Source organism: Lytechinus variegatus, chromosome 4, assembly GCF_018143015.1.
Source record: "Lytechinus variegatus isolate NC3 chromosome 4, Lvar_3.0, whole genome shotgun sequence".
Classification (NCBI taxonomy): domain Eukaryota; kingdom Metazoa; phylum Echinodermata; class Echinoidea; order Temnopleuroida; family Toxopneustidae; genus Lytechinus; species Lytechinus variegatus.
Window position 1 is genome coordinate 23,741,890 of NC_054743.1, and position 16,940 is coordinate 23,758,829.

The window sequence follows — 16,940 nt, forward strand, 5'->3', positions numbered from 1 at the left end:
GTCAGGGATCAAACCCCAGCCCTTATGTGTCTTGTCAGAGACCTCAGACCATTTGGCCACAGCTTGTCCAGTGCCGTCTAGGTTTACAAAACTGATTGAAATTGAGTCCCCCCCCCCCCCAACAAAAAAGAAACTTATTGTCTTTAAATGGGGGAATTCTACCATGTGACCAAGCTAAAAAACACATAATAAAGCAGCCCCAAAGCCAGGGTTTTCAATTAGGAGGTTTGATCCCCTCTCTTTCCTTCCAGCCATTTCTCCTTTTCCTCCCCTAAATTTCTCTTGCTATTGACAATTTCAGGGGGTTCGACTGAAACCCGGCTGAAAGCCCTCTGGCTACGGGCTTGCAAAATTGGATGAAAATGAGCAAAATCCCATATTTTTGCTGCTTTTCATGTAATTTCTAATTTCAAGTTTAAATAAAAGATTGATTGATTAGATTTCAATTTAATCATCCAACTCAACTTAATCTCTTGTTGGAGTACCCAAATATTCAACAATAAATGACGGATGTTGGCTTTATTAGCTATGAAGAGCTTTTCATCTTCTCTTGGTGACCTTACGTGGATGGGTTTGGATGTTGAGGAATCTCCATACTTCTGATGACTTCAAGGTGATTGTGAGCTTCCTCTTGAAGATTTCTGACATGATTCTGGGTGAAGATACAATTGTATGAAGAAGAGTGTGATGGAGCTGCATAAGAGGTTTTACCTTCTTCAAAATTAAAGGGACGGTCTGGGCTGAAAGTATTTATTTATTCAAATAGAGTAGAAATCATTGAGCAAAATGCTGAAAATTACATCAAAATCAGATCACAAATAACAAAGTTATTGAATTCTAAAGTGTAGCAATATTTTGTGAAAATAGTCGTCATGAATATTTATTAGGTGGGCTGAATATGTCACATCCCCACTTGTTTTTTTGTATTTCATTATATGAAGTTAGGTTTGTTCAAATTTTTTCCTCCAAGAATTAGAAAAATTGGATTGACAACTGATTTAGTGTATTAGATATTTATCGCTGCAACTTATTTCCTTATAAGACATTTTATTCACACAAGTATGAAATAATGAAAAAAATATGATTTTATGTAAATACATAAGAAAACGGAAAGTGGAGCTGAGACATCATCAGCCCACCTAATGAATATTCATGAAGATTATTTTCACAAACTATTACTGAACTTAAAACTTCAATAACTTTATCATTTCTCATCCGATTTTGATGAAATTTTCGGCATTTTGCTCAGTGAATTCTATTCTATGTATTAAGATATAAATATTTTCAGCCTGGACCATCCCCTTAACGCTAAAAAAATGAATTTGCACTAAACAGATTTTTAGAGAAAGAAATTTAAATCAAGGTCAATCATCAACATACTGTATCATCATATATCTATATAGATCAGGGGACTGTTTCATGAAAGTTGTCAGTGCCAACAATTTCAGTGAAATCCTTGATTTTGATTGGCTAAGAGGCACTGGTCTCTGACTTTTACTATTGTAGCTGTTGGAGAAAGTCAACTTTCATGAAAACAGCCCCCTCGTTCATTCATATCAACCAAACTATGTGACGTCTTGACATTTACACTGAAAAACATCACAATGAAGATCGCTAACATATATAAAAACATGTTTTTAGACAATGTATTTCTATTGCTTTGAAAAAAAAAATCACATGGTCTGAATGCAGTGCCACAGCATTTAAACATTTTCTATCAGAACCATTTGGCACATATATATAAAACACTTGGGCAGATATGCCAACCTGAACAAGAACATTTCAATAATTTAAAAGCTGAAGATCAGTATTTTGGTGAGGATACCAGGGGGCCGTTTCATAAAGCTGTTCGTAAGATAAGAGCGACTTTAAGAACGACCGGTGAACCTTTCTTACGCGCTAAACCATCACCAATACAATATACCACTTACCGCATGAAGGGATCACCAGTCATTCTTAAAGTCGCTCTTAACTTACGAACAGCTTCATGAAACACCCACCCACATTTTCAAAGAAATACCATAGGAAAACACATAAAGCTGAAACTCAAGAAAATTGGTATTAATTTTTTCATCAGTTTTCTTCTCGTTTTGTTCAGCATTGGAAATCATTAGCGGTATTACTTAGCAGCTCCAAGTAACTGGATTTAACTGGATTCTTTTCGAACTTATTTTGGGATTGTTACCACAAGTGGCATTGTGTCTTAATTGAATTATCTTGGTTAAACTGATGATTCAATTCATGTGTATCAATACACTACAGAGTGACATCATGCATGGTAAGTTACAAAGAATTACAAAATATCAGAGATAAATATTCTTAGAACTGATTGAAATTCAATCTTTGGTATATGGCCGGAGAATGCCCGATTCAGGGATGTGAGTGGTCACAAATAAAAAGATCTGAAAAAAGGCTAAAGAGTGCTAAAAAAAAGTCTGAAATAGAAAGAGCTCCCACACATTTTGTACAGAAGGAAGCTGAAATAAGCTGAAATTAAGCTGAAAATCAAGACAAAAGAAATCTGAAATCAGCTTAAAATCTGAACTCTCACTCCCCCACTGATTCTATCTGAAACTTACTTGTATTTTTGCTTTGTGTTCCAGGATCATTGTACAGACTTGAGTGAGGAACTTATCATAATTCTCTCTCTCTATCTGCATGGTTTGGCAGCCTTCTTCATATCTACAGTGTAAACAAGGATATAATATAAAAAAAGGTGTATAATAGGTTGGAACATTTTTCAATTCAACAGAATCAAAATGAGAGAAATGGTACTTGATTCTTGATGTAGTAATCCCTTTGGCAGCTCATACAGAAGCTTTACTGGGATGATGAATAAAGTGAGCCACTGGAAGGAGCATCATGAAGTGAAGAAATGGTGATGAATAGACATAGCAATTGTGTATATGTACATAAAAAATGGAAATGGAAAGAATAAATGGTGTCACTATATTTGGGCTATAAGGATAGAAATTAACTTTAGGGTCATAATATTTTCCTTTAATATAATTTCATATACACTGTGAAACAACAGCTCTAAAAGAGATACAGATAAATTATCACCCTGTCAACAGATCCAGGCATGGTCATATACAATACATGCACTTTCTCCATTCCCTGGAGAGTATTCCAACAAGACTTAAAAAGTCTCCAAACTCAGTTGGCGTACTACATAGGCCATTTCATCCTTCTTAATACTCATTCAACACCTGAGTGAAAAGTGGCAATATGTTGACCGATGCCTTGCCAAAGGATGCTAGGCTGCAGTGGGATTCAAACACATAATCCTATGATTAAAAGGCAAGAGTCAAAACCAATACATCATGACTTCAACATGATTACATTTAAAAGAGAACAACTAATCCCTCTTTGAACCTATAAGGTCTGCTAGCTCATCTTTACTCACTACTCAACAATCTAGCAATTCGAGGGGAATCAATCACATCAATATGCAGAGCCAGTTCCTATGAATTAAACTTCTACAAGACAGCTGTAATATTTCCTGTATGGGCACCTTCAAAAAACTACTAAAACCATTGTTAGTCAGACAATCTTGCCAGTAAATGAAAATCCTTCCCCTATCTAATATGTTTGTATTCCAATTATTTTCTTTACTGCGTCAAGAGTATCTCCTCATGAAGGCCCTGTCTCATTGCTCCATGCAAGTCTTGCTTGTGACCTGCAGCTAACTATTTTTGATACCCGCAGGTCACCCCCATTCACAGTATCTTGCACGTTAACTCACACGCAATTGCCCACAGAAGTGCACGCAAGTCTAATTTACACGCAGAAGAGTTTTGAATATGCTCAGAACTTTGTTCCGGGACAATACCTGCAACTCACCCACAAGGATTGCACGCAACGATGTGACAGATCATTAATGGATACCGGCATGATCATTAATGGATACTGGCGTGTTACTAATGTTCATGTTTCTATCACTAAAGTTCAATAGGACATTTACCTTGACTGCATTTGTCTGACTTGTTCCTGTGTCTGAGCTACGTCTGCGCTCCCTGATGCCCTAGCCATCTCCTTTTCCTTCTCGATGTCAGCAAGACGATCTGTCATCGCTTGAGTTTCATCACGAGTTTTCTAGAGCAAGAAATACCAAAACAGATATTGTAATAATTATGATAACAATATAAATTGTTTCTTTGTGATTCACAATGAAAAGAACAGAAAAACACAGGTTTCTGAGTGTGCAGAATGGTGTTTGGGCATGGTTTGTGTGATACTAACAAAAAAATGCATGATGGTAGAAAATTATGTAATATAAAGGTAGCATTTCATAAATTGAAATAAATTTTGACTAGAAACAGAATGAAATGCACTTATGAAATATTATGCAACTTTAATACTACATGTGGGGACATCGCAAAAGTTACAATAGACTTTTCACACTACAGATTGATCACAAAACACGTTAAAAGAGGGGGCATAATGGCTCGAAAATTAAACCTTAAATACAATGAAGCTTAAATGTGGATACGGTAGTCATCATATTTTATGAGGTGAGCTCTAATCATTGATAAGCCAGCATATGAACGTAATTAACATTTATCAACAGTCCTCTTACCTCCTTGAATGCATTGATTTCTTTCTCTAGTCGCTGAACTTGAGATTCTAGCTTTCTGATCTCTTCTCTCTTTCCTTCTGTCATCTCTTTCACCTGCAAATATAAACAAAAGATAAATACTAGTAAATGTAACATATACCCAAACACACCCACACAGAATATTCATTAATCTGCAAAATAGATAATGATGTATTGAAAAAGTATAATGCTGAATTTTCAGATCTTACCTCCCCAAACCCCACCTTTCAAGAACTTGCAATAAATTGCAAATCCATATCAGTCCCTGAGGTCAATCAAAATTTTTGCAAACAATTATAAATGTATGATTAATTGTCAGTCTGTAAATAGTAAAAATAGATCTGTAATCAAATGCAAATAACTATGTTGTAGCAACAAATAGGAAACATTTCAATAAATGTGAGGTTGACTCATGCAAGTCTGACCAACACACACCGATACACAAAGCGAAGTAAATTGCCATTCAATGCCAAGTGAGATTTGAATCTTGACCTGCTCGTCTCAGGTCCTACATAGTGTACCACTTACCTGATCAAGGGCCTCTTCTTCATTCAATCTCTGACTGTGGAGCTTATGAACCTCGCCATTGATATTCTTCTTCAGTTGTATCAATGCAGGCTGTAAAAAAAAATGCAATATGATACAATAAATTTTTCATGTTAAATCAGGTAATTTTTTTTTAATCAGGTTAATCGGTCCAATTGCTCTTCGTTAGAACTACACTGGGCTTGGCCTAATACCTACTTGGAGCAATTTTTTTCAGCCTAATGTCCAGCAAGTCTAATTTTCATTTCGTCAACTTATTATTTTTTACCTTGTCAAATGAAATGGATATGAGATGAAATGGGTATACTATAACTGGGAATTATAGGGGAAGGCGGGGTAAGTTGTGACAGTTTTTGCTTTTTGCATGTTAGAATTGATATGATTAATAATCTTGTCGAAATAAGTACCTTGCCTTGAAATTTAATTCTTCTGAAATATTTTCCACCTATATATAACTTTCTATCCCCACACCGAAAGTCATCGTGACCTTTGAAAAAAACGATGTCAAATGGCTCAACTTGCCCCATATATGGGGTAAGTTTGAGCCACCTTCTGGGGTAAGTTGAGCCACAAAAACTATGTACAAAATGTATGGGGGAGAACCAGCATGTCAATTTTTTGTTTAAAGTCTTTTCACTTGCTAATTCTCTATAAATACTAACATCCTGTAAAAGGAAAAGAGCAGTCATGTAAATTTGCTCCTTTCAGCCTGCATTTCAATCGATTTTTATGGTTTGTTGTTTTTTAAGATACATTACCATAGGAATTACCATGGCTCAACTTGCCCCATGCTGTTTGGCTCAACTTACCCCAGTCCGAACTTAGTGCGATAATTTTGTATCCACACATTTATTATGCATCCATCATATAAAAGACTATGACAAGAATGAAGATCCATACCTGGACTAATAATGTTGTTATCATGTCTTTATCATATATAAAGACGTGTGTGTTTATAAAGCACTTATCTATTTCACACTCTTTTTTACTTTTTTGGCTGAAATTCATATTTTTCCCTCTAAAAAACTACTTATTGTTTCAAAGTTGGAAACAATGTGGTGGGGTTAGGGGTTATGCTATGGGTCATCAATACATGACACCACCACAATGTCTGACTCATTCATTATTGGCCTGGGGCTGGTGGCTCAACTTGCCCCTATGCTCAACTTACCCCGCCTTCCCCTACATAATGATCAAATGACTAAGTGGTTATCAGACCAAATAGTTGATGATATGGTGATAGATGAGGCAATCATAGACAAATTAGCAATTTACTGTTTACAAATGGTTAATAGACAAACTGGTTGTAGAAAAATCTGCTATAGATTTGCCAATTTAGGGTTTACAAAAAAGAGCCACTTCAACAAATTAATAATGTAAAGCCTACCTTTATTGTACTGACAAAGTCCAACATGGGTGAATGTTGAGTGTAGATGGAATGGAAGTTGAGACGGAGCTCATAGTCAATACCGTGGGCATTCTCTGCATCAGCCGGGATCAGCTTCAGCTTACGAGCAAGGCTGTTGTAAGCATTCACTTTCCTCTCAAGCTGCAACAACAATCGGGAGAGCATTTCACAAAATAAATGGTCAGTGAAAGTTACTGTCACAAGCTACTGAAATCTTAGCATTTGATTGGCTAACTACAAATAAGTCAGTGACAATCACTATTTGCTAATGAAACACTCCCCAAAACAGCAACAAAAAAGGAATATTTCCCCGCAGTCAGACAGTTTAATATAAGAATTTTTTTACTTTTACTAAACAAGAAAGTACCATATTATTAAGTAAATTCAGAGAAATAAATACAGTTTTGAAAAAAAGAATAGTTGTTTAAGTATACATGTACATGTTAATTGCTACATAATAAAAAAGTAATTGATCAATGACATTCCAAATTATACAAAAGTAAGGTACCTCGAGCACACAGCTTAGCAATTTGATTAGTATGCTTCATTGAATGTCATAATCAATGTCATCATGCATAAATATCCACCTTAATTAACATCAGCCATTAAGCTGTAAGTTCTGGGGCCCAAATTCACAAAAAGTGGTTTTAAAAACATCGGTTGAACCCATGGTTTATGAAGATTTCCTGTATAAATTACGCTTATTTACTGCGTATATTAAAAAAATGTCAAATGCTGATATGCACTTTTGTCACAGTGCGCATAATTGACGTCTGTTACCATGGTTATTTATGCTATTTTTATTCATAATTCCTTTGTTTGAAGAGTGGACTCATTTATTCAAATCAGTAGACTCATGAATAAAATAGTGTGGATAACCACAGCAACAGGCATCAATTAGGCGCACCGTCGCACTATGACAAAAGCGCGCATCAGCATTTGGACATTTTTAATATATGTGTAAATAAGAGTAATTTATAAAGGAAATCTGCATAAACCATGAGTTCAACCGATGGTTTTAAAAACCACCTTTGTGAATTGGGGCCATAGGGTGTGATGACCTGCTTATTGAGGGTCACTTTTCTTTCAATTCAGTCTTATGACCAGGATCCACTGCCCAAACTCGACTCACCTCCTCTTGCTTCTTTGCGATGCTGCGTTCCTCGGCCCAAATCTCCTGGTCCAGGGCCTGGTTCTCCCTCTCCACCTGATCCAGACTGGAGTTAGCCTGGCGGAGCTCCGTCTGCATGCGCTCCACGTCCTTCGCTGACAGCTCCTGGTGCTCCAGCTGGTACTCCAGACGAGCGATTGACCCGTCAAGCTCAGACTCCTCCAGCTCTGCTCACAAAATGGGATATGTCACCAGGATAGGTTAATCAAAATCATTATTTAAGCAAATATGATTTTTTCCAAAATATCAAGAAAAGTAGATTTAAAAATACACATTATGTACATGGGTGGGGGGTGGGGGGGGGTTCTGATATCTATTTAAACTGAAGAGATTTTCAGGTCAACTTAATGGATTGCTAACATAATGACATTATTTTACAGCACTACAAAAACATCACATTCTCTCCCTCCTCCTCTCTAAAAATCACAAAAATGTGAAATCTGTAATCTTTTCATGTCGTCTCAAATGTAAGACAGCATGCACTTGCACCCACTAATTTTTCAATCACGCAACGTCACCAAAAACAGATTTCCTGTGGCCATACACATAGAGTGTGGTCTAAGCAGTTGCTATAAGTAGTCAATAGGGTCATTCGCCTATCCTGACCCAATCTAAAACCATCCAATAGCTTGAGTTTATAATGCAGACACTAATGCATGTCTTATATACAATTAGAACCCTTTACTACCTAACCTTTGGTTTTGCATAAATAAAATGTAAACATTATATTTTGTTTCCCTTTATTTTCATTTACTTTCTACATGATATAGGTTTGAATTTCAAAGCACAGTAGTTCCTCTAAAAGTTAAAAAATTGGGAGCCATGTTTACCCAATTGTCCAAGGTGAAGGTCAATTTCCTGCATCTTGAGTTCATGTGTCTTCTTGTGTTCTCTCAGACTGACCAGGTAGTTAGAGAACCTCTCACAGTCAATGGTCTTTGCCTTCATCTGCTCTTGAAGGTTTGGAATGCGACTCTGTAATAGGAGAAAGAGAGGAAGGTTGAAAGATATTGACAATCTAAACTTACCCAGGGCTCCCAGCTTTTCAAGAAAACAAAATTCCCTGATTTTTCCCTGATGAAGTTTAAAAATTCCCTGATACTTATTAAAACCCATTCCTAGTTTCGCATGTTTTCTAAGTTGTTGCAGTGAATTACATGTATTTTCAGTATAAAAACAATAATGTAAAACTAATCAGTACCACCATAACCAGTCATTCAATGGATGTTGTTTTGATATGCAACAAAATATAACAGAGTCTGACTGACTACCATGCTTTCAACTCTTGGGCTGATCAAAATTCCCTGATTTTTCCCTATTTAGAGGCATTTCCCCTGATTTTAAGTATTTTTCTCAAATTCCCTGATTTTTCCCTGGCTGGAAAAAAGTAAAAATAATTTTCCCTGATTGGCTGGGAACCCTGTCATCTGAACTTGTCTAAATTAAAAATGTAGAGCTTTCCCACAAGTAGACAAGTAGGAGGAGGACAATTAATAAAATCATCTGCATCAAACCTATTATATAATTGTTGGTATAGTCTAATAAACAAGTTTTCCAATGATAAGCCCTTCACTGTTACCCAATCTAAAACTGTTCTATACCTAATACAAACCAAGTCCAAGCATTGAGAACTTCCCATCAAGTGATAAAGGTGACTGGCAAGTACGTATGATTATTTTTACACTACTAGGTTGAGATCAAAACAATGGGTGAGACTTGGACCTGGGGACCGTTTCATGAAAGTTGTCAGCACTGATGTCTTTCTCCGACAGTTACCATAGTAACAGTCAGAGGCCAGATCTTCTCAGCCAATCAAAAGCAAGGATTTCACTGAAATAGACTGCACTGACAATTTAGTTAGTGCTGACAACTTTCCTGAAACACCCCCTGATCCTAAAGTTGCTATGAGAGGGAAGTAAGTACCTGCTGTTGTTCCAATTCTTGTAACTCTGCTTTCAGTCGTTCTTCCTCCGCTACCAGATTGTCCATGTTGATATCCCCTCCTTTGCTCATCTCTAGACAATTCAAGAGGAAAAAAAATCAATAACAGTCCGACCACATTAAACAACCCTTCATCAATCAAGATGCCTCAATCCACCAACTGGGCAATTCAATAAAATTATAAACCTTTTTGTACGTCCGACCCCCACTTTCCTCAAGTTTTACTTCAATTTATCAACTGACCAAGTCATAGTCCTTTGAGAACAGTACAGACATCTTAAGAACCAGAAATCAGAGACATAAAATTTCATGAAGGTCCCATATTTAGGGGGTGGGATGTACATATTTTATGGAATTGCCCAGCTGTATCTTCTGAGCAAATAACTCTTTTTCATGACTGGAAAACAGCAGTTTTGTTTACCAGCAAAGTGACATAATAACTAATTCAGATTCATTAAGTATGGGAACCCCAAAGACATAATACAATAGATACCCTACAAATTTCCATCAAAAATTTACACTTCATTAAAATCATATCCCTCCATTCACTTATGTACTTTTTTGCTTCAAGCGACATTTGATCCGGTCTTGGGAACAAGCAAGATGTTGTGGGGACTAGCTACAGTCATTTACACAATAGTTTTTCATGGTAACAAGGTATGACAATAGAAATATATGCTGCATCATATTGAGAGCTCCACTGACTTTTAATCAGTTGGTGCATAGAATATCTAAATTACTGTACTTACGGATAGCTTCCCTGAGTTTCCTCTCATGCACATCATACTGATCTTGTCCATTCATGTACTCGGCATAAGTATTCTCTAAGTAGTCAAAGTGCATCTGTTGTATTTAACAAAATAATGTTTAAAGAAAATTCTGAATACATAAAGTAGAAATTAAGGCATATATTCAAGCAGTGGGTAAGGCAAGGGTTTATTGGGTAACCTTATGACTTATCATGGAACTTATTTGATCTCCCTTATATAAGTCGAGAAAAGGAGATAAAAAGTGCACATTAATTCAAAATCAATGATTCTTAAACTTATTCCTGGTTTTTCATTGTCGTCATATAAATGCCTATAGGAATAACAATTATGGTTGGTTTTGCAAGAATGTGATCTTGTCAATTTAAGTCCCACATATTCACTTGATGTTAAGTGTCTAACATCAACTGAAATTTTGAGATATATTTCTTTCAGAGTGAAGTAAAGAATGGAATATTCCTAATTTTCTTTGCAGCTGAATAGTTTCAAGAATACATGGCCAGTAGAGAGAATTTCACCCGAATAAAGATATGAAAATGTGATTTCTCAGACACACTTTGGGGAGGTACCTGTATTCTATTCTGCTGGTTTACCACAACCATCTATAACGAAAATAGGGAAACTCACCTCTGAGTAAGCTTGTTCATCGAGACAACCAGGAACGTCTTCATCGGTGAACAGTATCTCAGATACCCTTGTGTTCATGGCATACTGCAAGGATTCAACAAACGATTGTAATGGCACAACAAGGTTGATAATACATTTCTGGCTTGCACCAAGTATTAGATAGCATTGGCATGTTCAATCTGAAACTTCCGTAGCAAACCTTTAACATTCAGTGCTGATGATGAAGAGTAGCCCTGACAAGACCTGGGTTCCGTTGCATAAAAGCTACTATTAACTCATTGAGTGCTTCGTGCACGCTACGTATCCTACTAATACATGCCACACTCGTGCTCACACGCCTACTATTGATCTCTTTGTGCTTGCATTGTTTCCTACCCTCGCCTGCTTCGTGCATGACTGCACACATTCGGAATTACAATCATTGTTATCGCCGTTTTGCATTGTATTGCGCATCGCATGCACGCCGTAATTAGCACTATTGTGTGCAGTGCGAACTCTGCTTTCTGACAGATCAACTTACGCGGTTTACATTCGACTTTTTCGAGTATTTCTACATTTTTTTACAAGATATGGCTCCGCCTCTGAGAGGGAAGAGACCTAGGTTTTTTGATCCATACAAAACACTCCACAAAATGGAAACACTTGATACAACTTATATTTTAGTAGTAAAGATAATAACCAATCCATATAATGAGGACACCATTATAAGGAGTATGAAATTTCCTACAACTTTACTACACAATATTTTGTGGATAAACTAATCATTAGAGAGTTACAAGCAATTGTAATCATGACTATTGAAAGGAGTGAATACGGCTCGCGATCCCCAAATCAATGTGGCACAGGGGGTTTTGTGGCTGGCACAGGGGATTAGCATCGGATTAGCACTGTGGCATTGGGTTAGTAGTGTGCGTGGCATGTTAAGAGTTAATACTACTTTGCCATTCAATGGTAATTACCATAGCAACAATGCTCAACAGCCAATCAAAATCAAGGATTCAATTAAAGATACAACTGGATGACAAAGTTACTATAATAGTAACTTTTATGCAATGGGCCCCAGACGAATGTGTCAAAACTCATTGCCAGAATAAAGGGGTCAAATGACCAAGTTCACTAAGAGTAAAATGATATCAAATTTGTAGCTTTATTTTGCGATTTAGAGCTATAGATTTCCTTTCAGGCATATCTTTTGAAGTGGCAATAATCAAATTTCCAAATACGCAAACTTGATGCAATATCGAGCAGGATTACACTCCAGACCTTAAACCTATTGAGTGACAAAAATTGGTCATCCCAGCATATAAATGAGCTAGGACAAACAAGGTTCAGAGTTCATTAGAGAGCGGGGATGTTGTTTCATAAAGATGTCTGCACAGTTATGCACGACTTCATGCATAACTTCATGCATGACTGGAACATGTTCATAGGTGCAAAGTCAGCTGCATAGGAATATGTCATTTACATGTAGAATAATAAAGGGTCGTGTGTAGAGTCACTATAACTAATGATCAGCTTTATGAAACACCCTCAGGAGTGGAGTGTGGGGTGCTGCTTTACGAAGATTTAAGTGTGACTTAGAGGTCACTTCTATTCTGTTGCAATTGGTACATAATGCATTACCACACTGGCCAGATCATGCGCAGGTGACGCACACTTACGCGTGTCCATCAATCGCATTTGGCGTTAAATTAAATTGAGGACACTGGCACTTAAGCATGACTGTAAGCTTTGTTCTTTGAGAAACCACAAGGGATTATCCTACCTGGATAAGGTCACAGAGCCAATGAAGAGCAGCCAGGACATGAGGCCATGCATGGGAACTACCAAGGGTGCACATGGAGCTCTTGGAGATGGTGAAAGGATATCTGAAAATTACAGGTCACAAAAAAGGTCACAAAAAAATAAGTTCAGAGGGTCTCCCCAGGCTTAAATTCACACGGATACTCTATTAGAAAAAAATCAGGCAAACAGGTCACTAATGATTTCATCAAAATTGGATGAGGAACAAAAAAGTTATGCCATTAAATACAGTTTTGCAATACTTCTGTGACAAAGTTCTTTGCATATTTTCATGAATATGCAACAAGCAAGCCCATGGTGTCATCTCCCCACTTTATATGAAATTGTATTTCAAGTTGACCCTTTCAGAGCTTCATTTATCATGAAAACTATCAATTTCAGGTGTGAATGGATGAATGGATAAACACATACATAATGACTTGAGCATCCACTGTTGGCAACTACGTATGATAGACAGACACCCAAAAAGATCATAATTGTGTATTTACTTCAGTTCTTTGAATTTTGCTGGAATCTCCTCGTCAATCTTCGGTCCAACAACATAGTCCTCATCAAGGAAGTTGTAGAGGAACTGGAAGACTCGGACAAAATCTTTGGTTGTTGGAGACATCAATTGCTTCACAGAAATGGGGTGTGAAAAGCCATGTTCCTGTAAGAACTGAAAAGGAAGAATACAATATTTAGCAAATCTGTCTTGAATAAGATATGGACATAATTTCAAATAAGAATTTGGTCAATTGAAATAATATTTGACTTATTGATAATTGCATCACATTTCCATATGGAAGAATTTGACTTCTTCCCAAGATGAATGAAAGCACTTTCAGTGGGCTGTCCGATGACCTTGGTGCATTGCTAATGTATGTCAATGCATAAATGATCAATTGTTAGGCATATAATTGATGCCCTCTTTTAAATCTAGAATTGCCATAAAAAAGCAACAAAACCAAATTTGTCAACAGTACTCTGAAGTTGAACATGCACTTTAATGCACATCACTTTAAAATTCTTGTGTGATTAATTTACTGCGGCCAGTGAATATGTGTTTACATATAATTCACATAAGCTTTAACATTTCATAACTTATGAAATATCAATGTATAAAAATAAGAAACACTTACATCTATGATCCTCCTGATTTCTTTCTGCATGTAAGACTTGTCACTGATTGGACGTGATTCCCGAAGTACCTCTCTTGACATGTTGGAACGCCCATAGCCGCTGGAAGGCCTGAAAACATTTAAATTAAATCTGCCATAAATTTTCACTAGATTATGGTAAATACAATCAGGCACCTACTACTCATCGTTTTGCCATTTACCTCAATTTCAATGTTCTGTAGCCATTTTCTAGTCCTTTGGAAGAACAGCTAGAAAACAGTGATTTTCACTAGTCTGCAGGCACAGACCCTGATTGAAACTTTGATCAACAAGTGTGTCTCCATGCAAAGACTAGCACATACAAAACTTGCTGTTTCAATTGAGCGAGAGGGCCTTCAGTACACATGCAAGTTATGAGTAGGCTGCAATTCAGACCCTTTACTCGAGTGAAGGGTTCGCACAGCAGACTAGATTATCTCAGGCATAGCATTGTACATGGCACTGCCACAAAACAGCTACAATTGCCTACATAACATTGAGTTTTGTTAATTTTGCAGTTCTGTTCACTGTAATACAGCAGTGTCTTGTCTCATCATCAAAACAAGAGACAGATTCAGGAGAGATATTGTGAATGATATAGTGTTGTAGAATCTCACCATAAATGTGCTTTGCAGCTTTCCGTATTCTCCATTGTTTTGTTTATCATGAATGAGTGGATAAGAGATGATCAGGAGAGCATATCATGTACGTACTCTTTGGATGTTTACTTTTATCCCACTGTAACCATAGTAACAGTGCTTCTAAGCCAATCAAAATCAAGAAAATTAGACCTGACAACTAGGATGAAAATGTCAATGAAACCTTCCCTGGATACCACCTGCAGGATTAGATGCCTATATCTAACTTTTGAGCAATGTGGCTCCAAAAATAGATCTTGGAGTGTTCACAATATCCATATTGAACATGCATTTTCATTCTTAATTACATGCAGACTGACTCTCATTTTAGTCCTTTGTTACAGTACCACATACAAACATTTTGGGGGACCTTACCTTCTAGTGTTGCTGAATCCAAAGTTGGATTTTGGGGCAGTGGATTTGCGGGGTCCTGTGGCCCCTGCACCTGATGACCGACGCATGAACCCATTACCTGCAGCTCGGCTTGTTGAAGCAGCAGCTGATTGAGAGAAAAAGTCAAATAGAAATTTTCACAAAGTATTGTCATAATGAAAAATGAAGGTTGTGGTTTGATTTAAAGTAATGTTGTTGAGCTTGTGCAAAAGAAAAAAAGATCTTAGACTCTGCCACATGCAGGTTTTATGAGAAGATATTCAATAAAAAAATGTGCAATTTTCTAATTTCACTAATGGATGATAAAACATTATCTCTGGAAATCAAATCTGCATCCAATGCAATTTTAAGATGTGGCTCTAAAAAAAAATGAAAGCACAACTTGGCAAATAATATCATTGCAAGTATCAAAATACGTTCAGGAATTTGTGCCCCCCCCCCTCAGACTTACAGCACTGTTTCCGCTTGGGGTTATAAAACTACAACATAGAGCATCTCTTCAAAGAAAAACATTACTTTGAGTAGCAAAGGATGACAATGTAGCAAAGTTGTTTGTACAATTGGATCAGATTGAGCACTTCAACTTCATACCCTACATCAGAATGACACCACAAATTTATTCTGCTATCTTGATTCTCTGACTGTTTGACAGAAGAAATTGTGTGGCATTATATCTACTCACCATTGTCATGTTTGACCCTGAGAGGACCCACAGAAGATCTTCTGTTCCCTGAGGAGGAAATGGACGCCCTGCCTGCACTCTGACGATGCATGGTGAATGCTGGAAAAGATATGTTTGAGACTTTAATATATGATGAATATGTTTATTCTTGTAGTGCTGCAGCCGAACCGAACGGAAGTTCGCCGAACTTGGCACTTCCGAACCGAGGCGTGGTTCGGAAGTTCGGTAAAAAAAAAAGAAGTATATTAATAAGCAATGCGTAAGTGTGTGCATTTGAGCTTTGTCAGACGTGTATCAATCAGATATGATTATTTACGTCTGGGACCGTCCTTTAACGTCACCATCCGAAAGACGTGACCAGGGCTCGAACTTCGCACCTCTGCATCAATTTGTAACTTCCCCACAGCTTGGATTACAGGCGCACGCCACAACGCCCAGTTGTGCGATGACTACATAGATTTAAGTATAAAATTAAAAAAAAAATGTTGGTTAGTGATTGTGCACAAAAAGAATTCCACTCAATATATTTGTAAAATCCACTATGATAGCTCCCATCTTGTCTTTGATTGAACTGTCATCAACTTAAGAATATTTTATTTATAAATATATTTTTTCTTGATAAAATGAGGGGACATTTTTGAAGCTAAACTCGGTATGAAAGTGTGGTGTACCAGTAATTACGTTTTGCCGTAAACGATCGTGTTGTATTTAATAAAGAAAAAGAACCAAACATAAATTCATTCCTCGTAAATGACAAAGTATGACAGTTTCGGTCTCGTGTTAGATTAAATTTTTATCATTTTCAATTTTTATTTATAAACGTGAATATATTTTTTTCCTTATAAAATGTGGGGACATTTTAAGCTTAACTCAGTTAAAAAGTGTAGTTGAATTACGTATTGCTGTAATTGGACGTACCGTACATTTAATTGTTTTGTATTTAAAACGAAAAAGACAAGACAAATTAATTCCTTGTGATTGACAAAGTAATGGTAAAAAGTATATATATTCCACCTTCTGAAATTTCCATATTAATATAAAAGATAAATAAATAAGACATGAAGGAATGAAGGTGAAAAACAGAAAAGATAAAAATTCAAACCAAATCAACGCATGTTCCCTGATCGATGTTCCGGAAATGATTGGTAAGGAAAGTTGAAACATGAAGTCCAAACAACCTGCTCTCGGTTGCTATTATACAGGTAAAATTTGTATTCCGAACTTGAAA

At 36.7% G+C, this 16,940-nt stretch overlaps 1 protein-coding gene across 1 annotated transcript; it reads right to left on the minus strand.

Moving 5' to 3' along the window:
• Positions 1-385: 385 nt before the first annotated feature.
• On the minus strand, positions 386-15,811 carry LOC121413660 (kinetochore protein NDC80 homolog). The gene is made up of 16 exons (XM_041606574.1): positions 15,713-15,811; positions 15,013-15,136; positions 13,982-14,090; positions 13,349-13,518; positions 12,823-12,925; positions 11,058-11,141; positions 10,413-10,506; positions 9,646-9,737; positions 8,553-8,697; positions 7,684-7,889; positions 6,531-6,692; positions 5,126-5,215; positions 4,580-4,672; positions 3,965-4,095; positions 2,580-2,682; positions 386-652 (listed from the first exon to the last, which is right to left on the minus strand). The coding sequence occupies exons 1-16, from the start codon at positions 15,801-15,803 to the stop codon at positions 560-562; spliced, it is 1,890 nt and encodes a 629-aa protein (XP_041462508.1). The 5' UTR covers positions 15,804-15,811; the 3' UTR covers positions 386-559.
• Positions 15,812-16,940: the final 1,129 nt, after the last annotated feature.

What these genes read in the sequence shown, in the direction of transcription:
- LOC121413660 (XM_041606574.1), bottom strand. Translation starts at nt 15,803, where the DNA reads ATGCATCGTCAGAGTGCAGGCAGGGCGTCCATTTCCTCCTCAGGGAAC. An exon ending in GAAACTCAGGGAAGCTATCC is followed by an intron (nt 9,738 to 10,412) that starts GTAAGTACAGTA and finishes TGAATTGTCTAG; the next exon opens with AGATGAGCAAAGGAGGGGAT. An exon ending in AAATCAATGCATTCAAGGAG is followed by an intron (nt 4,096 to 4,579) that starts GTAAGAGGACTG and finishes TTCTTGCTCTAG; the next exon opens with AAAACTCGTGATGAAACTCA.